Here is a 24,810-nt window from a genome sequence, read left to right as displayed (position 1 = left end):
GAGTAGTTGCCTGTAACAACTGTAAATTTTGAACATTGCGGCTACACTATTTTTTTGTTATAAATTCATTTTTCTCCCTTCCTGGTATATTAACTTAATGTTGTGTTGTTAGCTTTCTCAGTGGTAAATATCAAACATATCAGACGAGTTCAATTTCTACAAAGGCGCGAGGGGCACTGCGTCAGGGTTCCGAGGACCTTCTTAAAGCGGCGATCAGAGAAAAATTGCTGCTACGACTCAGGGAAGAGAGAGCGTGTAGACAAGTATTTCAGATTATTTAGAGCTAATAAGATAAGACCGTATAGTTATTTAAGTCACCCTAGTACAGTTAATTTCCTTACATCACTACAATAACCTAGCTGGCATAAGATTCCGTGGGTGGGCTTTATCCCATTCCCCAGCTAGTTGGCTAGCTAGCTAGCTAAAGGGGCTAGATTAGCTAGCTAGCTGACATCAACCACTTTCCTACATAGCCGGCACTCCGGTGAGTCGTTTTTAATTGAATAGAGTTTTAGACGTCTGTACAATGTGTACTACACATGAGGTTCAGATGGCGTTTACGATGCGTAATGTTTACCAGAACTCTAAAAGAAAAACAACAATTACGTTGTTTTAGAACTACTGTCTTGATCTGAATGTAGTTTTGTTAAATTATCTTGCTACCTATTTCGTCTTTTCTCAATTTGCTCATTTGCAATAGTTGCCTCTCATTGCCTCCAAGGTGTAATCAATTAACTTGCTAATTGGATAGTTGGGACTTGCCGGGACTCGTCAGCGTCAGAATTGCAGCGTGGACAACCTTTGGGCCTTTGGACTTTTTTTCTGCCTTTTGATGTCTTTTCCCCAACATTATTTGCAATGTACTTTCTTTGTGGTTGACTGAACATTGACCCTTAAGATTTATACTTTTTAATGCATCTAACCAAAAGTATGTACTCTATTGGGCCATGCCATAGGGCGCACATTGAATAAAGACTCTTAACTTTACTTCCAACAGAGTCATTGTTTGCCTTGAGGCTGTTTTCCTGTATCTGAAATCTACCATGGATGGTGACGCTTGTGTTGAAGAGAAGAATGGAAGTGGTGATGCTGCGGATCAAGTTAAGAAACCAGCAACAGCTCCATACAGATATACCAAGGTTGTGAAGTGCAGGAGGGGGGAACAATTGGGACGTTTTAATTTTTGGATGTTTTGATTGTAATTAATTCTGTTTTGTCAATATGTAGGAAGAGCTTCTCTATATAAAAGAGCTGCCCATCTCCAATGAAAGGCCAGAATGTCTATCAGAGAAATATGACAGGTAAGACTTAATTCTTAGGAGGTGTGACAAGCTACTGGTTCTGCACTACACATTAATTATGTGATTTTTTTGTTTCCTCTGCTCTCCCCTGCTGTGTGAGAAAAGGCTAGATTTTTGCCCGATATACTTTGATAGCACTCACCTTTTAAGTTTATTCACTACATTTAATATTGGCCTTGAACTTCAATGGTGGTGCAGCCTACGACATGGTTTTGAAGTATGCATGGTATATGATTGATTACTGATCAAAGAACTGGATTGCAGTTGAAGTGTTTCCCTCAGGAGTGCAATCTGTGTGGTGGTTAGTTGCAGGAGCCGTCTAATTGGTGTTTTTGCAGTGTTTATGTGCCACAGGCCCATTAATACCACTGGCTGATGTATTTCACCAGGAAGTGGTAGCAAAAAAAGAAAGGTATCTCCAAACTACTTGTCACTATGGCTAGTAATGACTCGCGCTCGTCTTTAGGTCGGGATCCACGCCTGGAAAGGCGTTTGAAGTGAATTCATCGGCTGTTGTTTTTTTATTTTTCCTGCATGCCTTTTTTTCTTTGAAGCTGCATGTGATTTGTCAAAATGTGTTGTGCCGTTTGTGTCAACACTTGAGTGATGAGAGAGAGGGGGGTTACACACTGCAAAGTCATGAGCACAGCAACGGGATGGTGGAGGGTGTTGAGGGAGAGAGGGAGAACACTGCTACATATTTAGTCTACATGCTGGAAAGGTGAGAAAAATGAGCAGCAGGCTGTCTCAAATACAGTGAATGTATGGCGAATATTGGAAAAACATTGAGTGAGACTGTACTTGAGTCGATTTTCCCAATCGTTTATTGTAATGTCTGTTTTGGCGCAGTGATGGTGTCTGGGACCCTGAGAAGTGGCATGCCTCGCTGTATCCTACCTCAGGACGCAACTCTCCAATGGATGCTTTGAAGAAGGATTATTCAGAGGATCGAGTTCCACTGAAAAGAAGAATCCCAGGTAAAGGGATTTCATTGATTTAAAACAGGGCGTGCAGAGTCCTTAAACCTCATCTGATGCTTTGGCAGTGTTTAACACAAGAATATAACATTAACATTTCTAGGTCCAAAATTGTAAAGGCACAATAGATCCCCTTTGAGCTAAAATTTTTGTTTGGTTTGGTAAGTTGTTTGTGCTCAGCTAAAATTAAGCCAGTTTGCTGTGTTTTGTTCAGATCCTCGTGAGCGGCTAAAAGAGGATGACTTGGATGTCATACTGAGCCCGCAGCGTCGCAGCTTTGGAGGTGGATGCCAAGGCAATGCTGCACCTGCCGTACACTCCTCCCGACCAATCAGCCCCCTTGAAAACAAGGAGAATGAGAGTCTCCGTTTAGGAGGACCGCGTAGAATTGGAAGTGGACGCATCATCGCTGCCCGAGCCTTTGAGAGAGAAGCCCGCCTAGAGAAGGAGAGGGAACGGGAGCGAGACTTCAAGGATAAAAGATACAGGGTTGGCTCAGATTGATTTCATTCCAAGTCAGTCTTACTACATTAAGCGTTACAGTTGGGACTGCAATGTCAAGTCAGTTTTACATATACAGTAGTCCACAACAAAAGTACCTCTAGACACTTCACGCAAGTAATGCTAACGTTAAAACAAGACATTCCGACTTCTGCCAAACTTGATGTTTGTGCTCAAACCTTCTATACTGTATGTATTGTCATATCGTGCATGAGCATAAACTAAAAGATGGCCATATGCAGCCTTGATTTTTCCATGCCAGGTATCAAATAACTTGACTCGGGTAGACCAAGCCCATGTTTTGTCCTTGACTTGTCGTTTCTTTGTCCCAGAGAGAGAGAGACTTTGGAGACAAGCGTGTGTTCAGCGAAAGGAGAAGGAATGATTCGTATGCGGAGGAGGAGCCAGAATGGTTTTCTGGCGGTCCTACAAGCCAGTCTGAGACGATAGAGCTCATTGGATTTGATGATAAAATACTGGAGGATGACAGACGCAAGTCGAGGCGGTCAAGGAAGAGGACAGAGTCTGTAAAAGAGAGTACGTTCAAATAGGGTAAATTTAGGTATGTTCAAAATACTGCTGCTTAATTTGCCATGTTTATGTGCATCAGTGGCCTGCAATGGACAGCCAGAGGAGCAAGATGTCAGTGTCCGCCCTACAGCCGATCAGGAGGTTCCCCACCCAGATGTGCTGCCAGAGCAGTCGGCTGGAGACTTTGACTTCAATGAATTTTTTAACCTGGAGAAGACCATGCCAGGACTGGCATCTGTAAGGAATGGGATGCACATGGGTTTTTTGGTGGTGTTTTTTTTTTTTTAGAATGAGAAGGTTTCCTCTAAATTACACCTTTGGGTTCAAAGTACCTATCCATCTATTTGCTGTGGTACTAAACATCACTAGAAGATGCTGCTGCAACTTCATCACAACTCGCCTTTCTCTGAGGTGGTTATGTGCATTATAAAGATAAAAAAAAAAAATGCGGCTTAATGGTGCACATCATATTCTGCCCACAAAGACATGTAATACGTGCTGTGTTTTGGACATTTTTCAACATTACTGGAACTGCCTTCCTGGGTGCATTGATTTCACATTGCAACATAGAAAGGAACATTAGCGTTTCCAAAACTAACATGGTAGCAGTGGCGGCAGCTCCAATATGTGATGTGGCCTGAGGCATTGTGAACACGCCACTGACACACTGCCGGTGTGTGTCATGAAGCTAGTCTCTCACCAGCTAGTAGTGAGCTGGTGTTGTGGGGTAACTTTCACAGTTCTTTGGCATCACATTACATAATTGGACAGTTGGTGGCACTTTGTGAGGCTTTTCCTGAAGACTATATGCGGAATAGCTACGTCCCTTACGTGTATCCTTTTTTTGCCATGAAGTTTTTATATCTTTACAATGCACTGAAAAGATGTGTTCATATCACTCATGAGGATTGTTGATGGGGATCATTCCAATAAGATAAGTTTTCTATTTTTAAGTTTATGCCCATCAAGTTAGCTATATATTTCTCAAATTAGCTAGTGAGGAGGTCTTGCCAGAGTTCGTCTTTCTGCACTTTTTGTGCTGTGAATAACATGACTCCAGCGATGCAGTAAAACAGTCTAAACATGACTGGCACTTTTTCACCTTTTTGCCCACTCACCTTTTCTGTCTTTTTTTAGATGATCGAGGATGTTTTAGGGGAGGGACCAGTATCAGCAAGCCGCTTCAGTCAATGGTTCTCCAGTAACTTGAGCCCTTCAGGCAGCCGCTCAAGCAGCCTGAGGTCCACGCCGCATGAGGAGCTGGAAAAACTAGCAGGTAAGATTTCTTTGTTCCAATGCAGGGTATAAGTCAAGTTTTCAAGTTAATCTTGCAACTACCTTCACTAAAAGGTCTTGAAGGGCTCGGTACATCTCCTGGTCAAGGTCCCGCTTCATACTTCACACCCATTCAGTCATCGGAGGGCAAAGAGAAAGTGGACATACTGGAACTGTTGCACAAGGCCAAAATAGACGTGAAGCCTCTTCTCTCCACACTTTCAGTCAACAAGGCTCGCCTACGGGAAAGCAGTGAGTGTTACTTCAGTTATGTAAAAATGTTGTGTGCACTTAATAGTTGAATGAATTTTATTAGTGTTCTTTGGTAACCTTGTGAAACTTCTCTTGAATAAAAATGCTCGTGTTTCTAGAAATTAAACCTTTTTATATTGGCATTAACATGGAGTGATGGTGATTTAAGTTTTTACTATCAACCATAGCTCACTCTGGAGCAGTGCTGTCCCTGGAGGAGGTGGAGGGTGAGATGAAGGGCATGAAACTAGGCTCAGAACCACACAGGCAAAAGGTGGCCCCACCAAAGAGAGGCAACGGGACGCCCTTCATGGCCGAGCATTTAGAGGAGGCTTTAACTGGAGGTCCCAGTGTCCGCTCACGCCCGCGTGACACAGACATGTCTGCTTTTAATAAACTGGTCAGCAGCATGAAGGCGAGTGGAACCCTGCCAACTCACCCCAAAACCGGCTCAAGCAATGCAAGTATTTCTCATTTCAATTCAATTTCATTACTTTAGACTGGACATGTTTCACTGGTAAAGGAAAAGGTTCCCCTCTAATGGCAAAACTAAACTTGTAACTTGGAGAACTTTTGCAAACAATTTTATTAAGACGGTGATGGGCATAAATTGGCTTCAGAATCCGAAACTTCTGTTATGCTGGGGTTCCATTGCATTCACAAATTCAATGTTGTGTATGATTTCAGCCATCTTCAGACCAAGCGGTGGTGACTCTGCCTGAAGCTAAGATGCCTGCTCAGCAGCCAAAAAACATCTTCCAGGTATTTGAGATGACGGTCAAAATGTAGAATATCAAGTAGTTGCCCTGCGATTATCTCAAATGACACTGTAATTTTGGGTGTAAGTTACCATAAAATGATCAAATGTGTGTTGCATCACAGGAGCTCCTAGGAGGACCGGCTCGTAGTGGCTCACCCGCACTCCTTGGCAACCTTTTGGGCAATTCTGAAGGCCCAGCGGCCCCCAATCCGCTACATGGCCTGCTGCACAAGGGTCCCTCGCCACCTCTCTTTCCACAGAGGGCACTCTCACCCGACTACTTCAATAGCCGGTTACCACATTCAGCAGGTAATAGGCATGTGTTAAACATGTTGTGATGTGTTGTTTCAAACAAGCTGGATAAGTCTTTTCTCTCCTCTTGGTAGCTCAAGGCTTCCCAGTTGGTCCTCAGCCCATGATGCCTGAACAATTTGCTGATATACACAGGTCTATCAGCCCTGGATCTGCAGCTCAGCAGCAGCAGGTAGCACAATTGTTTTCCTTGGGTTTCTTTCACAGACATACTATTCAGAACTTGATGTTAGTACAGTGGAACCTCTGTTAGCGTCCACCCTGGTTGGCGTGTTTTTTGTTTTGCCTCAGTGTGCATTCTTCGGTTAGTGTATAATATGGCATGCATCTTCTGGTGTCTTTGGGAACAATCATGTCTTCAATGGAAGTAAAATCCACCTTAAATTCTTTATTCCTTTCAACTATGTTTTTATATGCATTTCAAGTTTTCTGTATGTAAAACTATAAAAAAACTGTTTTAACATTTGTGACAGTCTGGGACAGAATTTGATTAATTTGTTTCTTCAACATGTTTTCCTTCCTGTTTCCCAGATGAGGGCGCTCTCCATGCCAGTGAATCATGCAGATCTAGAAGCACTAGCATTCCACCACGATCTTGCACTACAGGCCCACCATCAATACCAGTCTGGCTACAACAGGCTCCCACAGGACAAATGTTTTCGAAATCGGTGAGGAACTATCCTTCTAAGCAATGGGTTGTGCAGTATACTCCTAAGCTAACATTTACTGCATATATAGCATACTTGTATCTAATGTGCTCTTGGTTTCAGTCCACAGCGTGTTAACCGCTCCCCTGGCCCAGGGGCCCAGCCTGCTGGAAGGAACTCACCAGGCAGTGCTGTCACCAGCATGGTAAGCAACATTTTATGCTCCTCGGCCACAGAGTTGTTCGTTGATGTTTCATAGATACAAAATGCTGTTTTGTATCTAAGTGTTTTCTTATTTTCTTGTTAGCTGTCTCCATCATTTACACCCACGTCAGTGATCCGCAAAATGTATGCGACGAAAGAGAAAAGCAAAGATGATCCATCAGGTCGATCAGAGACCAAAGAGGAGGCAGCAGCACAAGATGGTACAGGCCTTTTTAAATGTACATATTTTGAATTTCTGAGTGTTGAGATTTTGGACATGCTTATCTTGATAGAAACCTTGCCTAATCTACATCCGGATGCCGTGGAAGGGAAGGCTGCCCAGTCTGGTGGAATGAAGTCCACCTCTCAGAGCTTGCCAAACAAGGACCAGGAGCGACTCAGGCCTCTTTCTGCTGGACATCATACGTCTACCGCGGCACTGCCAGGGCCATCTTCCACTTTCCCTCGTCCCATCTACCCGGTACCGCTACTATCCCATGTACCAATGGTGCGCCCTCCTCCCCAGCTCCACCCAAATGTGGTTCAACGAATGATTGCACAGGGAATCCAACCCCAGCAGCTTACACCTGCACTTGCCCAAGGTAACGCCAAACATTCTTGGGTCCTTAACATTGCGGTCTAACAAACGCAACTTTATCTCGCTCCTTATCAGGTATATATCCACATGACCTTGCTCAGCTTCAGGGCTTGCCTCCCGCAATACTTGGCCAGCCAATGTACCCTCTCAGCGCCACGGGAGGGCACCCGCTTCTACCTCCCAGAGCAAATAGTCAGATGCAGCTGGCAGTAATGCAGCAGCAGAGACCAAGTGAGTAAAAGCAAATCCCGGTGAAGTGCTGCATCTCAAAGGTTTATTCTAAATGTATGCACAAGTACATGCTAGCACATACATGCCATCTTCTTCATCAAATCAAAATAGATTGTGGTTTTAAACATTTTTCCTCTTGCAGTACATCAGAGCATCCCAGGCTCACAGTCTCAGAGCCAAGGGCCGCATCGAACAAATGGTCCCCAGCGGCACGGCAGGAGCCCCCCTCCAGGCCTCTCCAAGTGGTTTGGATCAGACGTGCTGGATCAACAACTTCCCTCCATGCCAGCTAAGGTCATAAGTGTTGATGAGTTGGAGTTCCGGCCATAAGAAAATTAACACTGAGGCGGACTGCGAAATCTCCCCCACCCCCACCCCCCACCCTCCCTGATCAATGCATTTAAAATGTGAACTTTAATTTGAAAGCTGCTGCACACACCTGCAGTCTGTTTTGACCCCAAGCTCTTTAAGATTGACACAAAATGGAAGTCAGGCAATGGAGATTTGTTACTGCAGCAAAGTGACTTTTTTTGTCCCTCTTTTTTTGTATGAGACTCGTAGTAAATTTGGGAGTAAGTTATGTATATTCACAATTGTACAGATGATGGGAACTTTTCTTAGTCCCCCTGTATATAGCAATGGTTTCTTTTCTAGGAATAGAGGTGAAAGTATTGTGCAGTTTAAATGCTGTAGAGACTGTCACCATGACCTTGTATCACTCTTGTTGTGACATTCATTTTCCCTCAAGAACTGCACTGAGAGCTACTGCAAGTGTTGGATGAGGAGATTTTGCTGTGTACTCTTACCTTGATGCTGGCTCAGTTCTGTAGATGTGATGAGCTGGATCATTTCAAGGCGACTCCAAGGGACAGCTGGTTGTGCCTTCTGTGTATTTTTGTTTGGTTTTCTTCTGAAACTGTGTCCCTTCCCATCATCCTGCCACAAGAAGAGGCAGGATCACAATTTTTGGAGGTGTAGGGGACTCCATTTTTTGTGCTATTAAGTTATGAAGCACAGATAGAATTAATAAATAAAATTGACTAAATCATTTTGGTATAAAGTGTTTGTCTGCTTTTCCTCCCGCCCTTGCCGTTAGTCGTTAGGGTTTGATTGGACTAGATGGCTGTGACATTAAAAACCTTAATCAGCATGAGCTCAGTTATTAAAATTAAAATGAGAAATAGATTCACCTCCAATTTCAAACTCATATCTTTGTAAAGTAATTAAAGCTCTGCGACTAGTTCCGGCCAGGATTCTGTAAATTGATTAGGGAAGTTAATAATTTGACGCAAGACCATGTTCTCAAATAACTTATTAAATGTGGGACTACTGAATGACTTTTTATTAACTAATCATTAATTAACTAATTATTTAAAATCCTGTCAACAATGTAAACATTGGAATGAGATCACTTGAGGACATTGCATTGTTCACCAAATTATGTGGCCATTTAAATTGATGGGAAGATGATAAGCTGAAGGCAACTGAGGACCAGCCAGGGCGACATGTCGATTGTCGAGCGGAAGTTTTGGGGGAGGGGTTTGTGTCAACAGGAAGTGAAGACCGCGTCTTTGGAGGGGATCTGCGTATTCATATTTATCACAGCGCTTTTTAAAAACACCCCCGAAGCACGTCCATATTGATAATGTGAAAGCGAAACGGATATCAAAGAACTAAAAGAACAATTAGCTCAATGTAAACATTTGAGTCTTCCGGACATAAAGAGACCGACCCCCCACCCGTGAAGAAAGAGTTCAAAGTTCACAGGAAGCTGGGGGGCTGCCATTTTTAGCTTGCTGCGAGGCTAGCATCTGAACGTAAAGGAGCGGGGGGGTTGTTGCTAGCTAAGCGTTAACTGTTAACTAACCGACGGCTCGCCTCGGCTAGCTACCGTCCTTTCTTCCACCGTGGCCGCTCACGACCTTTCGCCGGTGGATGAATTCGGCATGGAGAAAGTAGCGGAGCCATCTTGGACTTCTTCGTACACCTACCAGGTGAGCAAGCACAGCGCCGAGATGCTACACAACCTCAACGTCCAGAGGAAAGATGGAGGCAGGTTCTGCGACGTGATCCTGCGCGTCGGCGAGGAGAGCTTCCCCGCTCACAAGGCGGTGCTGGCGGCGTGCAGCGAGTACTTCGAGTCGGTCTTCGGCGGTGGGGGGGAAGCCAGGGAGCTGGAGATGCACACCATCAGTCCGAAAGTTTTCAAAGACATCTTGGACTTCGCGTACACGTCGAGGATTGTGGTGCGGCTGGAGAGCTTCCCCGAACTGATGACAGCTGCCAAGTTTCTGTTGATGCGATCCGTCATCGAGATCTGCCAGGAGGTCATCAAACAATCTAATGTGCAAATCCTCGTCCCGGCCTCACGGGGAGGAAACGCCAGCCTCTTCCAGGCCGTTGGATCCACGGAGCTGGGCTTCACGGTGGCCCAGCAGGAGGACTTGGTGAACGGGCTGCAGGTGAATGGACAGAGCTTCGCTAACAATGGACATGTGGATGGGAGTGGACTCCTGGAGGACGCCGCTGATGGATCGATGCACATCCTCCAGCAAGTGGAAGGTTTACCGGTTGTAACAACGGGTAGCTCCTTTCATCACGGCACCAAGCGGGGAAGGGGGAGACCAAAGAAGGCAGGCGGGTCAGAAGAGCCCGTCGCCTTCCACCACAACACGCAGAAAGACATTGTCCTCTTCCCGTGCGGGGCTTGCGGCAAAGCTTTCACCGAAGCCTCCCGTCTGAAGAACCACGAAGCCCAACACGGAGCCAACATCGGTGGACGCTCCGGTAACATAGGGCTGATGGGTCAGGAGAACGGGGAACATTTCCCCGGGGACCTGACGCTGGACAACGGCCGCAAGAGGGAGAGGACGCGGCGGCACGTCGGCTGCGACATTTGCGGTAAAGTTTTCCGCGACGTTTACCACCTTAACCGACATAAGCTGTCGCACTCCGGGGAGAAGCCCTATGCGTGTCACGTGTGTGGACTGCGTTTCAAACGCAAAGACAGGATGTCGTATCATGTGCGCTCCCACGACGGCTCGGTGGGAAAACCGTACGTGTGTCAAAGTTGCGGCAAAGGCTTTTCCAGGTGAGTTTCACTTCGTTCTGTGACGTCTTTGTTATGGTAGTGTCCTTACGAGGAGAACTCATTTTGACAATAGCAATATGTCATGTGTGTGGTGTCGTTTCACTGGTTCACGTTCGTTTTAGTTTGACACAGAACGTTATTTTTGGTGTGTCTTGCTGCATTTTTAGTTAAACTAGCATATATGCCATTCCAAATCTGCATTTATTTTTGGCGATTTGTTTTGGTTTCAACAACGCCGAACACTTCTTCAGGCTCTCAATCATAGACTCTTCCAAAATGTATACTGCCCCCTGCCGGTGTGGAGGTTGGACTGAGTGTACCTTGACTTTTTTTTGGCTTCCCTTAAACCCAACAAAAATACTTGATTTTGTTGATTTAAGAAGTTCTCCATGAACATAAAAGACCCATCTCTCTCAAATGATGTCCACAAGTCAGTCTAAGTCTGTGCTACTGAGCAATTGCACAGTTTAACTGTACTGGTGTCAACCAAAAACCAGTCAATATCTGACGTGACCACCATTTGCGGCAAATACTGGTCAGAGTATTTATGGGTTATTTCTTAGTTTTTTGTCAATATCCAGACAATAACGGAAGCGACACTGATTCAGAATCAGAAATGTTGTGATTGATTCTTGTTTAAGTGCATTTTTTGCTGAAAGAGAGTCTGTCTTTGTCATTGTTTAATTTATTTATTTATAAGCACTTTACATTCGAATTACAAGGTAAATAGTCTTGAGAAACTAAAATGTATTCCTTTTGATATGGTATACTCAAATTATTATGCCATATTATCTTTACATTAGTTAAAAATCGTCTCTATGCATCAAAATTTGTTATTTTGACAGACCTAGTTTAGGATGTTTTGACCGGAAGATAATTTTTCATCACTTGTGTCGATAATGTGTTGTTGGAAGATAGATTAAAAAAGTAAATATAATTTACTCTCCAGACCAGACCACCTGAACGGGCATATCAAGCAAGTCCACACAACAGAGAGACCCCACAAGTGCCAGGTGACATGCAGGATCCTTAAAAGAAATTGATGAGTTTTTCAACATTTCAACAACTTGTGTTGTTTCCTCTCTTGCAGATTTGTAATGCCTCTTTTGCAACAAGAGATCGCCTCAGGTCACACCTCGCATGTCACGAGGACAAAATTCCCTGCAAAGTTTGCGGCAAGTTCCTCCGAGCAGCCTACATGACGGACCACCTCAAGAAACACAGCGAAGGGACGCACAACTACTGCGGCATTTGCAACAAAGGTAATTCAGTCCACGGCCGGTCACAAGCTCCAGTGCAGTACGGCGACTCTGAAAAGCCTACACAAGAAGCTCTGCTTGGGCTTGCTCATATTATGACCTCATCTTTCACACAGATATTGTTGACAATTGCAGCATCAGAACCGCAAGAGAAGCGTCTGCAGTTATCAGTCTTTGCTTTTTGCACATGCAGAACCCAGCGAAGGCGTGATGTTACAGAAACATATTTTTTATTATTATTTCTTATTTAGTTTACACTGAAAATAAGCAGGAAAATGCCAGCTTTAGCGAGCTGTGTGAAAAGGACCTAAAATACTGCAGAGCTCTTGCTAGTACATTTTACTGACCGTTACCATAAGTGGGTAGTATCCTCCTAATTCTAGCTAATAAATTGAACAGTTAGGCCTTTCGATGCTCACTGAACTAAGGTACACTGAGGTCACGTGTGACATGCTGGTGTTTTGCGTGATGTCGTGCTTGACGACTTTGTGCGAATTTGTGGTCAATTCTTCCTGGAAACAGTTCACAATGAAAATATCTATACCAGGGGTCTCAAACTCAACTGGGCTGCATCAAGTATTGAATCCAGAATCACCTTTTCAACCAAGTTATTAACTCACCAACAAAGAGAAGGTCATTGCGCAACTAAACAGTGTGCCTTACGGTGTCATAAAATAATGCTAAAATCATCACACAGCCACTTAACACACAGTAGGTAGATGTCACATGCTCAGAACAACTACTACTACTAGTGGAGGGTAGTAAATAGAAGTTATGTTAACTCTAAACATCTGACCTTTGCAACATTTTACAACAGACGTGCCACAAAGAATGCTGGGAAGCGATGGAATGTGAAGTACTAGAGTTTGAGACCCCTGATTTATGCAGATTTTTGACCTTGTGTGATAAATGTTATTATGCTAGATTGTGGTAGCAAGGATGACACGTGGCTGCATAGTTTAAAGGGCATCTGTTGTCATTTCCTCTAGATGGTTTCATCCAATCAATTAGTAGTGTTGTTCTGGTCAAACCATGCCAGGCGACCATGAGCTGGTTGTGGACAGCCTCGGTTCACACGGCACCTTGTCAAGGCCTTGGAGTTTGCAAACGACTGCCTTGTTTGTGCTCTTGTCGGTCCCAGGTTTCTCCACTGCCTCCTACCTTAAGGTGCATACAAAGACTCATCATGGCTCTCCACTGCCCCCCTCAGCCACATTGCACACCTTCCCCCAGCCAAGCGGGGAACTACAGATGCACAACGGCGCCCCTTACCACATGGGACGCCAGTGCTCAGTGGAAGGCAAGCCACCGCCCGGCCCATCCCAAAACATTCACATCTCCGGCTTCTTTCACTGGTTGTGCTGCTGCATCTTTGTTGAAAACACAAGGCTGTGCTGCTCTGAGCTTGTCACTCACTGCGTACGTGTGTTCATGCGTGCAGGTGTGTGTATGAGTGTGTAGTTGAGGAACATTGTGTGCTACATCTAGAGTTGTGACAGACCTTTGGGCAGATCAAATCTCTCTGTCATCAACATTCAGATTATTATTATTATTATTATTATTATGAAGAACCATGTGGGGAGTTTTCCTGTTTGTGTGTGCGTGTGTGCCCGGCATGGCCATGGCTGCATATGGTTTGTGTCTTTTCTTGGCTGGTCCATTGCCAGGTTGTCCACAATGCACACTACTGCATGTTTGGTCATACTGCATTCTCTATTGGATGAACCTCAAAGACGTAATAGCACAGAGATGGTTATGTGTGCCAAAGTGTGTTACAAAGAGCTTGTTTGTACACTGCGGTATCTCTCAAAAGTGAGTGCAGCCCTCACATTTTAGCAACCGTTTCTTCTCAATGGATACAGTAAGTCAACACACAGTCATTGTGGTCTGCTAACACTCCACACGAGGAGAGGAGACATACTTGGCCACTCCATCACCTCCACCTTCATCTTCCACTCACATTGGGAAACTGTTAAGCGGCACAGTTTCCCAAGGGAAGAGATCGCAGTACATGTTGGAATTCATGTTTCAATGAATTGCAACTCCAAGTGCCAGCAGCACTCATGCAGCGCCAGACCACTACCACCTTTGTGTTTGACTGCATGCATGACACGGATATCTTGCTAACCACTTGTGTTGCCAGCTATTTAGACGGTAATGGCTGTGTGTTGACTTATTTTCAGTGGACGGTACATCTATACTGCTGTATATATATATATATATACAATATAAATATTTGCTGAAATGTGGTGGGTGTATTCCCGTTGGTGAAATACTGTAGGTGTGGGTCTGTGTTAAACAAGTAATCTATATGGTTGTGTGCAAGTGCATCATTAATGAGCACGTACACCGGCATGTTCCTGGCATGTGCATCTTGTCTATGGGATGTCATTGTCAAAATGATGATGATGATGATGATGATGATGGTAGTGATGAGGCAAGTCTACTGCCGACTTATTTTAGTGGTTGTGTAATGATCCCAGGAAGGTTGAAGGGTTATTGTAGGAAGTGCAACCTTTGTTTCCTGTGGAGCATGTTGTGTTTATAAGCCCTTCAGATAGTAACTGTGTCTCTGTGGTGGCCTGTTATGTCTATCCTTCCTTTCCCCCCAACTGGGTGCCGTTGTAGACGCCAGTCGACAGCTGGTACTCTCCTCACCCGAGACAGGGGCTCGCTTTCACGGACCTCCAATCCTCCCCCAGCCATGCCCTCCAGCATTGGGCCAGCAGCCCGAGCTGCTAGTAGGGAAGCCAGGCGGGGCTCCGTATTTCTGGGAGTGTCGCTCTGGTGGGGTGCCCGCTTTCCCCGTCCACGGGCCTGCTGCAGGTCAGTACAGTCCAGCAGGAGGTGGGGTGGGGCGGGGCGGGTGCACGATGCTTGACAGGCCTAGCGACACTTTCAGTGGACAAATGGACTTTTAAGTGAATGGTTTCATGCTGTGGTCAGGCGTCATGGAAGTCATCCCACTTGGAGAAGGTACAGTTCAGTTGGGACCAGTTTTACTTAGCTGTGTGAATAGCTATTTAATTATAAATCATTTACAAGGCCACTAATAAACGTGTCCAACTGCGACCGTGTTATTAAGAATGAGTGAGGTTTGTTTTCTCTTTACCATGGAAACGCACAAAAATGCAATTGTTCAAGAGCTCAGCTGTCCTAATGCTTCTTTCCTTTCATTTTCCCTTCTTTCCTCTCATGCCCACTTCCTGTTTTTGCCTCAGATGGGCAGGAAAACGCTGACAAGTGTCCTCATCTGGATTCCGAAGAATCGGATCCTTCATTTGGGGAACTGTCCAACGGTGAAGAACTGAAATCTCCACACAAAACGGACAGACCGGAGCTGGACGTGCCGTCGCTGGCCTGCAACAGAGTCTCTGATGGGGGCCTCGGTTCCCCGGAGGGTCCCAAAACCAAGACGGACCCCGAGAAGAAATTCACCTGCGCCATCTGCGACCAGGCCTTCCGCACCCGGTCCTACCTCAAGAAACACCAGCACAGAGTACACAAAACCCCCAGGGCTCAGGCGGGCTCGGGGTCCAGTTTAAGCGAGCTGACCCCCTTCTCTCCTCAGCAGAGCATGTCTCTGCTGGAGTCCTTCGGCTTCCAGATAGTCCAGTCGGCTTTTGCATCGTCGCTGGTGGACGCAGAGGCCGGTCAAAGCGGAGTGGACTTTGGAGGGAAGTGATGTGCTCGGTCCGCCATGTTCCGTACAAAGCCAGGTCGCTCCGTCTTTGCCTCAAGACTACTTCTCTTGCTCAATGTGTGTATTTTTGTCAGACTGCCATACGATTCCTACTTTTTCTACATTTTGGAAAGTGCATATACGCTGTTGTAATTATCTTTATAAAGGAAGAAAAATATACGGAGTATAGGATGAGACATGAGTTGTTTTTGTTCTTGTTTAACGAGCTGTCACATGTTTCTCTACATGTGACGAATCAACGGATGCATCCGAGTACTGTTGCGTTATCGTCTTGGCCTTCAGAACAATGGGCGGGGTTTGATTGTTTATTTATAATGCTCTTTCACCGACAAGACGCTTTCAATGTGTCCAATGCAAGCAAACACAAAACTTAGCATGTTTCCCCTTTTGCCTGAGTCACAAAAGAGCAAGCAACCGACAGAAGACGAAAGTTAAAGGCACTTTTTTTTTCTTTTTCTTTGACTTTTCAAGCACATTCTCCAGCCATGCTTGTCAGAATCATTGCTGTTCCCAAAATGACGACAATGTTCCCCGTTCTTTGTGCTCCATCCATGCGTGTTCCTTTATCGAGGACCAAGGTCAGCTAAATGATCAGTATATATATTTTATGAAATGTAGATTCTATTTTATTAACTTATTTATGCCCCTGCTTTTGGGGTGCACTTTTTTTTGGTTCTTTGTGTCGTATGTCAAGTTTTTGTCAAGTTTGAAGCTCTTGTTCTAAGTTATGTTGGATGGGATGTGAGTGTGCGCGCGTTGTTTGCGCCCCTTTCACACAGAAATACCGCAAAATCAGCCCTGTAACAGTTGATCCGGCATTTATTCACCCGTGCCTTTTTATACAGAACACGCAAGCAAGTTTGACAGAAAGTAGACAAAGTGGACTGGCCAGTTGGTAACAGAGGTGGGATGGCGCCACAAAGTCGATGTCCCGCTTTGCCAGGTTCTGTCAGATCTGCTGTGATGGCTGATTGGCGACACGTCTGCATGAAAGGGGCGGTAATGGCAGCCGCTAAGAAAATGTGACCCAAAGGACCAATCATAGACACTAGTTAGTCATCGGCGTGACATAAAATGAGCGTTCTGTACTGCATTGTTTCACGGAACCTCGCAGTATACGATTGTGGAAGTATTTGTCGACAAAACCCGACGTCCTGTCCAGTTAGGAAGGATGACAAAAGGTTCCTGATGCAACGCCGAAGTGTGCGACTGTGTGTGTGTGCGATGTTGCTCTTGTTTTGATTGGAGTTTCTATATTATTTATGCTTCTAAGTATAGTGTATTGTAACAAATGTATATACCATCTTATAAATATATCTAAATATTGAAGCAGTGTGTCACTGGTGGACGTGTACATAAACATATTTTGTTGCTTTTGTCTGTTGTGTTAGACGCTTCTTATGTTATGTTCGTTTTGTTTTTTGTGACTCCGTTAAGGCTAGTGTTGTTATTTGGGGGAGGGGGGGCAAAGTGAAAGATGCTTCACTCCCATTGGTACTCAAATGTAAAAGATGCATTTTTTATTCTTTGGCTTTCTGCTTTTGGTCTGTTGCAAAGTGCCTTCCAAATACTGACTGTGCACAGCAGTGGACTCAAACGTCATCTTTTGGGAGAATTGTACCGTGACATTCCTTTTTTTATTATTTAAATTTTACAGAATACATATAGAGAAAATGTACACAGGCATACACACAAAGCTTTTAGAATATGTTTTGTTCTTTGGACATATTTCAGTATAAGCATACTTTTCTACAGTATAGATCTTTGTTTTTGTACTCTGTTACTCGGTCTCTCTTGTTGCCGCGGAGATGACAAGCCAATAAAATGAAATGGGAATAGACATCTGGCTTTTTGTTTTGAACTTCTATTTAAAACACTGAACTTTTTTTAGTTTGACACATTTGGTACAGTCTTCTTTTCATTATTTTACACAGCTTATGCTTGACCAAAAATCTCCCCTTTACAAATCCACACACACACACAAACACACACACAGAGTTTTTAATACCTCCACTCACGCCAAAGTCGTGGCCAATTACACAAATTAGATGATGAACGCCATATATAGATTGCAATCCTATGGGAAAGAATTGACTGAGATGTGTTTTTCAGAGAGAAAAAAGCATGACTGAGAGGGTTTTCCAGCATTCGGAATGCTGACTCTTGAGTCCAGAAACAAGTCAATAAATACACGGTCAGGTGTTACAACTTCGTGGCCACTTCAATGTCTCTGTTCTTGTAGTTAAGTTTGTTGAAATCCTCCATAATTTCCACCATGGTCTTTCCCTTGGTCTCGGGCACCAAGTAGATGATGAAGGCGGAACTAAAGAGGCAATAGGCCACAAAGATCAGGAAGCAGTACTGACCCAGCCCGTCCTGCGTGGACACGTGGACACGGTGCGATGCAATGTTAACACAGCACAGTGACTTGTAGGAAGAAGACAAAGATACCAGGATCTTACCACCACGTAGCTGAAACACATGCCCACCAGGAACAAGCTGAGCCAGTTGACGGTGCCGCTGATGACAAAAGCGGGGGGACGCCATGCTTGCAGGAAGAGGTCCGAGGGAAGCGCCATTGTCACTCCGGCTGGGGAAAACGAATCCAAATTTACAAAATAAAATACACTTCAGTAAAAAAAAAAGGTGGTATTAATATTAATATTTATATTTGTGCAGCAGAACTCACAGGGTCCAAATCCATACATGCAGATGACACAAAAGATCAGGGCGATGTTTAAATATGGAATCCATGAATACATATCCTGTAAAAAAAACATTTAGCATGCTAACACATAACATAGCAGTGTAGAAACTACATATAATATCTAGTACTAGCATGTATCGTGTAACAAGGTCACAGTGGGAGAGAAGATACCTTGATGGACAGCATGGCGGTAAGAAGAGTCATGGTGACCCCCATCATTAAATAGCCATAGCCCATCAGTTTCTTCCGGCCCGCACGGTCGATGATGAAGGACTGAAGCACAGCCAATAGGGAAGCGGTTAGAAAACATCATGCATGCTTTTATACTCTTGAGTTGTTGACTCCTATAGAGCAGCTACACACAATAACCAGCACACAAAGCTTTATAGAGCTTCCAGAATTTGCACCTATTCAGTTGTATTTCTTCTGGATTTCGTGGTTACAGCAAAAAGTTTGTTCAATGGTAAGTAGCTTTAGCATTTTAGCGTCTAATGTGTTTTGCGGGACTACCAGTGTGTAAAAAACTTGGGTAGAGACATGAGTGGTGGGCAAAACTGTTCATTTCAGTGAACAGGATCATTCAGTAAAAAGATCCGTTCATTTTGTTAATTTTGTTAATTTTGTTCTTTTCGTTCATTTCGTTCATTTCGTTCATTTCGTTCATTTCGTTCATTTCGTTCATTTCGTTCATTTCGTTCATTTCGTTCATTTCGTTCATTTCGTTCATTTGTGATCTCCCCATGTGCATAGACCCGGTCAGCCGTGTCGAGTCAGTCCGTTCACTCATGTTCACGTTTGTTCCGACTCAACAGCGCAACAACACGTGATGACGTACCTTGAAATCTGAAGTATTATGACAGCGCTCCGGCGTTATGCCCCCCCCCCCCCCCCCCCATCCAACGCTGTGACTCTCAGTCTCGGTCGTTCAGTTAGCTAAACCCTCCCACCCACCCACATAGCGATGCGCGACGATAGGATAAGACAGGCAAGCACGCAGATAGCCAATCAAAAAAAAACATTTGAAACTGAACGGACTGAACGGGTATTATAGGGGCGGTGACCTTGTTCATTCTGGTCACAAAAAAGAACTAGTTCTTTTGACCCGTTCGTTCATGACTGACACACCACTAAGAGACACTGAAAGTCTATTAGCATCCCCACTCTCTGTATGCACACTCTATATTGCAGTTTGTTCATTTCGTTCATTTCGTTCATTTCGTTCATTTCGTTCATTTCGTTCATTTCGTTCATTTCGTTCATTTCGTTCATTTCGTTCATTTCGTTCATTTCGTTCATTTCGTTCATTTCGTTCATTTCGTTCATTTCGTTCATTTCGTTCATTTCGTTCATTTCGTTCATTTCGTTCATTTCGTTCATTTCGTTCATTTGTGATCTCCCCGTGTGCATCGACCCGGTCAGCCGTGTCGAGTCAGTCCATTAACTCATGATACCTGTTCGTTCATGACCAACACACCACTAAGAGACACTAATAGGTTATTAGCATCCCCCTCTATAATGCTCAGAATTTTGTTACAAAAATATTTTGCGGGATGAATTAGTGGATTGTCACAAAGTGCTTCTATTTTTTAAAAATACTGAATATTTTTCTAGGTAAAATTGGGGTGCACCTGAATGACGCCTAAAGCGATGAGACACTCACACACAGCGTCACAGTGATGAGCTCCATTGCTCCTAACCCAATCGCCAAGTAATTCATCTGCTCCTGGGGCACCCCTGACTCCCGGAAGATGTCAAAGGCGTAGAAGTAGAGCTGGAAAAGAGAAGCAAAGCATTTCATCGACACGTCCCGAAGAAGCGTGCCAGTAAAGGTAGCACCCTACCGCATTGATGCCACAGAACTGGACGCCAGCGCAGGGGATGGTCAGAGTCAGCAGCTGCCACCTGACGCTACGATGGCTCAGCACGTCCTTCACCGTCTTCGCCGGCTCGCCTCGAGCGCCCTCACGCTCCTTTTCCATGTCTTCCAGCTCCAGCTTTAAGTCATCTTCCTGCCACAGCCACTGCAGCGCTGTCACACGTGAAGGTCACATGATATGGTGTTTGCAGTGCAATGCTGCCACCTAGTGGAATTCTATAGGTATTGTCAGAATTACTAAGTATTCATGCTAGCATCTGCTTTGGTTTTAGTTGATGTCCTTTGTATTTCAAATTCCATTTTCATTTCCTGGTTCTATGGTTACCATCACTTTCCTCTACTCTAAAACAAAAAGACACTCAATGACGTGTCCACTCACCTTTCTTGCTGCCTTCAGAGTCTCCTTTGTCGATGTAAAGGTACCGAGGAGATTCAGGGAAGAAGGGAAGCACCACTAACTGCACGATGGCGGGAATACCGCTGATGGCCAAAAGGAAGGGCCACATTTCCTCGGTGCCCATTATCTCCCTGGTTGGACAAAATGGAGGACAACGTTATTAGTGTTATTTTCTCTCAGTCAAGCTTGCCTTTTGTGAAATATTGGACTTTTTTGTAAGACAATCGTGGGTAGACGTAGAAGAAATGATGCCTGAAGATGACAGCTCTTACAGATGCCGCATTTCCACCACAGTTCAGTTTGACCCTTTCAGTGAAAATGCATTAAATGCCTTCAAGCAAGGTGTTTAAACTTATTTAATAATATATCTCATTAATAATAAATGTATTTTATCTTTATCATATGCAGTGGGCTGATAAAATTGATCTGCAGGGACTGCATGACTGACAAAAAGGCTCACCCCGTTCATGCCGTTGTTCTATGGCAATATACCGAGGCGGGCACACTTTGCTAGTTCATCGCTATGATACGCTATCATGTTCAGTATTATGCATCAAAATACTTTGTACTTGATTCCGATGATTTGACCCATGACCTTCCCGAAAGCGATAAACATGGAGCCGGTGAGGGTCATGAAGCCTCTCAGTTCCTTCGGAGAGCTTTCACCCAAGTACATGAGATGCACGCTCACGCCAAGACCTGCACACGTCAAAGAACGGTCATAATATAAGAAAATACAACAACAATAAGAAAATTAAAAAAAACATATATATATATCATCAGGACGTACCAACATTATATCCGAAGAGAAGAGCATCAGTAAGGCGGCCAGCACGGCCACCGCGCTGTTGAACAGCAGCGTTTTTTTCCTGTCGGGCGATATTTATTTTAGTGGCAATGTTATCATCACATTAAATGTTGCAAAACAGCTCAGTCAAATCATAGAGTAACTTATTTAATATTGATATAGTTACACACGTTTTTACATGAAATGACCTGCTAGTTTTATGAATTTTTGACACATTTAGTTTAACACATTCATGTATCTATGTCATGCCGATATTCAACATATGAAGTATGTATTGTATATACGATAGCAGTTTTTTTTAATTATCCCCAACAGTTTGTATTAGATATGCAAAGAAGTTATAAATATTTCAAGAAAAAAGTGAATCTCAGTTTTGTGGTACAGGTGAAATAGCCTATTATTAGCATCATTTCATCTTTTTTCCCTATTTTTGATGTTGTTATTTTTTCAATTTTTCATATATTTCAACTATCTTCTTATGTAATTTTTGTAATTTTTTTTGTCATGTTATGACTTATGACCACAGTATTTTGGCTTTATTCTCATAATAAGTCATATACTTTATATGACTTTTAATAAATGTCTTTAATATTTCAACTTTATGCTATTAAAATGATATATTGTTTTAAATAATATGGTGTTATTTTGATAAAATTACAACTTTTCTAATGAGATTACTTTTTTCTCTTAATATTTTGATTTTGGTCTTGTGAAATTACTTCAGTTTTTTCAATTTTTGCTGTTGTTTTTGTTTTCTTGTAAGATTCTATTTTTAGAACGTGCCGAGTTTGGTTCCGAGGCCTCTCTTGGGACCCTCTTACTTTAAAGATTTGTGTAATTTTCCAGTTTTTTTTTAAATCAGAAAATAATTTATAATAAATAATTTCATAACATTTATTGCATAGATTTGTATTTAATTATTATTTTTTAAAAATGATTATTATGATCATAATTACGGCCTAAGATAGCTCAGTGGTTGGCAACATGGATTTTTGTGTGTTGTTATTTTTTTCTACTGTATGAGATATGAGAAATGTCAAAACATGCTTTAAAAGGACGATGAACTTTGTTGCATGCTTTGAATGGGGAAAAGTGGCGCCATCTGGTGGACGAATAGAAGAAAGCCAATTTTGTAGGAGCACTTTGATACATTTTGCACATTAAGGATACTAAATGCACTTTCCAAAACAGGAAACTCCAATGTCGAATAAGAAAATGGATTGAATGTTTGATTCTACCGGCCGTATTTGACGGGCAGGCTTCCGCTGTGGATGGCGCCGAGCCACGCCCCCAAACTCAGCACGGCCACGATGAAGGACCAGATGAGCTGATTGGTGGAGTCATCCATGGGGGCGTGGTACCTCAGCAGCCACGTGCGGTTGACAAAGCTCTTAACGTGCTACGGAAAGATTCAAACACAGCTTTTTAAACTGGTTGCATCCTTTTGGACCCTTTAGGGCCACCGTATCGCAATATTGCCGTGTGGAAGTAAAGCACTAAATGGATGATATCATCATCGTCATTATCATCATAGCGGACCTCTGCTGGAGCAGCGACGGCCGACACCTGGATCCCGTACTGAAAGGACCCGCCGACTCCCAGCGCCACGGCCAGTAGATAAAGTCTCCAGTATTGCAGCTGACGTAGCAATAAAGCAGAAAGAAACACTTTGGTTTAGATATTCCATGTAATGAGACACGACTTCTTCTTGTACTCTTATACTGCTTTCATGCTTCACTGGCGTGGGTTTAATTATTACTACTTCTCTGTACCTCATGCTTCCACATCTCACCATCTTTAGTAGTACTCACTTATTCTAGTCATGGTAGTCTTACTTAGTTCTACTGAGTACATTCCACTCAACGTTTTATTCTTATGGCATAATAAATATATAATAAGTGCCATAATAAATATGGCATTTTTCTGATAATAAATACAGAATATAAAATAATTTGATAAATAAATACAAAATTTAAAATGGCACTTGTTATATGCTACTTATGGCTGTTTATATTGCATATTGATCATAATAAAAATAACAAATGAATATAAAACATATTAAATAAACATATAAAATTATTTAAAAAATTAAATGAATATACAAAACATCACTGTTTCTATACTATGCATTGCATATTCATAAAAATAAAATAAATAAATAAATAAAAGTAAATGTAAAAAATGAAAAGAATTAATTGTACTTTTCCTATACCATGTATTGCATATTTATAAAAAAATAAATAAATGGCACTTTTCCTATACCATGTATTGCATATTGATAAAAACAAAAATTAATAAATTTCACTTTTGCTATGCACTGTATTGCATATTGATAATAATATTGATAAATAATAACAATGACATTAAAATTCATAACAATAAAAAAGGCAGCTTTTCTATACCATCTCTTGCATATAAAAAATAAATAAAAATTTAAAATGCAATTTTTCTACACCATGTATTGCATTTTTATAAAATTTAAAGAATACATAAACAGAAAATAAAAATGTTTTTCTCTAACTTGTATTAAACATTAATTAAAAAATATATAAATATAAATAAAAATGGGCCTTCAACGTTTCTAAAATTTCAATAAACCTGAGTTGCCTGAATTATTGATTTGTATTATGATTTTACTGATGTTTAATGCAAATATTAAAAGAGCGGCCTTCACTTCTTAGAAGTGAATTTGACTCTATAAAAGTGTATTCAGCAATGTACGGTAAATATAAATAAATTTTAAGTAAATATAATGACTTTGATGATCCATCAAAGGAAACGTTTCCTCCTACCTTGTTTGATGCTCCCTCCATGTTGGCGGTGCAGCCCCGTGGATGCTGACCTCAGCAGAGCAGAATATATGAAGGACGCCGCCCTGCGGTTACACATCAATAGGCTTTGGTTGGCCATTAATGTCGTCGGGGCAGCATTGTCATGTTTTGACGTAAATGGCAGCGCCAGATGAGACCCGGTTCGTCCGGCAGCGGCGTGTTCTAGTAAGACATTAGCTTCCTCCGGGAGGACGTTCCCGTCCCTCACCTATCAACTTCAACCAAAGCGCTCTTTGATCGGAGGGCCGAGAACTCTCATATCAGACAGCATCCAAACTGTAGATGATGATAACCATAGCAGCGGGGATGGGACAATTAGTAAAAGATCAAATACACGTACCGTTCAATACTCCGGTACTCCGCTTTCCTCCCACATTCCAAAAACATGCATGCTAGCTACAACAATGATAAAGGATCAATGCAGGAAGGTTTTTAAAGCAACAGTCAGGAACAATTGGGCTTTCTCGCTCCAGGGCTCCCCCTACTGGTGTGTAATGTTATTTATTTGCTTTCAACTAATAACCGATCATAGAAAATGAATGAATGAAT

At 42.9% G+C, this 24,810-nt stretch overlaps 2 protein-coding genes, 1 long non-coding RNA gene and 1 pseudogene across 6 annotated transcripts; 2 read left to right on the top strand and 2 right to left on the bottom strand.

Moving 5' to 3' along the window:
- The first annotated feature begins 174 nt into the window (after window positions 1-174).
- Window positions 175-7,977, top strand: eif4enif1 (eukaryotic translation initiation factor 4E nuclear import factor 1). 3 transcript variants are annotated; one of them, XM_058074932.2, is made up of 19 exons: window positions 175-484; window positions 998-1,139; window positions 1,228-1,301; window positions 2,151-2,278; window positions 2,493-2,767; window positions 3,112-3,316; window positions 3,390-3,547; window positions 4,448-4,586; window positions 4,661-4,837; window positions 5,026-5,297; window positions 5,525-5,599; window positions 5,720-5,906; window positions 5,984-6,078; window positions 6,441-6,577; window positions 6,680-6,761; window positions 6,864-6,981; window positions 7,054-7,362; window positions 7,434-7,589; window positions 7,732-7,977. In XM_058074932.2, exons 2-19 carry the CDS (start codon window positions 1,044-1,046, stop codon window positions 7,917-7,919), a joined length of 2,871 nt encoding a protein of 956 aa, XP_057930915.2. In that variant the 5' UTR covers window positions 175-484; window positions 998-1,043; the 3' UTR covers window positions 7,920-7,977. The 3 variants fall into 3 exon arrangements, with proteins under 3 accessions (XP_057930915.2, XP_078651060.1, XP_078651061.1); XM_078794934.1 differs by having other exon boundaries at window positions 5,984-6,081; XM_078794935.1 differs by lacking the exon at window positions 175-484 and adding an exon at window positions 727-860 and having other exon boundaries at window positions 5,984-6,081.
- On the bottom strand, window positions 4,276-10,599 carry LOC144901302 (uncharacterized). Its single transcript, XR_013629498.1, has 4 exons — window positions 9,581-10,599; window positions 8,396-8,525; window positions 4,649-4,824; window positions 4,276-4,570 (listed from the first exon to the last, which is right to left on the bottom strand). It is a non-coding gene; the product is annotated as an uncharacterized LOC144901302 (long non-coding RNA).
- patz1 (POZ/BTB and AT hook containing zinc finger 1) lies at window positions 9,204-17,484 on the top strand. Of its 2 annotated transcripts, XM_058074942.2 has the most exons (6): window positions 9,204-10,680; window positions 11,630-11,693; window positions 11,771-11,942; window positions 13,081-13,239; window positions 14,568-14,765; window positions 15,161-17,484. In XM_058074942.2, the coding sequence occupies exons 1-6, from the start codon at window positions 9,536-9,538 to the stop codon at window positions 15,622-15,624; spliced, it is 2,202 nt and encodes a 733-aa protein (XP_057930925.2). In that variant the 5' UTR covers window positions 9,204-9,535; the 3' UTR covers window positions 15,625-17,484. The 2 variants fall into 2 exon arrangements, with proteins under 2 accessions (XP_057930925.2, XP_057930934.2); XM_058074951.2 differs by lacking the exons at window positions 13,081-13,239; window positions 14,568-14,765.
- Window positions 17,485-17,844: 360 nt separating this feature from the next.
- On the bottom strand, window positions 17,845-24,340 carry LOC131105531 (solute carrier family 2, facilitated glucose transporter member 11-like; annotated as a pseudogene).
- Between the last annotated feature and the right edge of the window lie 470 nt (window positions 24,341-24,810).

This window comes from Doryrhamphus excisus, linkage group LG11, assembly GCF_037039965.1.
Source record: "Doryrhamphus excisus strain RoL-2023G ecotype Guam linkage group LG11, RoL_Dexc_Guam_v1.1, whole genome shotgun sequence".
Lineage (NCBI taxonomy): Eukaryota > Metazoa > Chordata > Actinopteri > Syngnathiformes > Syngnathidae > Doryrhamphus > Doryrhamphus excisus.
The sequence above is the reverse complement of the archived record's forward strand: the minus strand, read 5'-3'. Positions and strand labels throughout refer to the sequence as shown.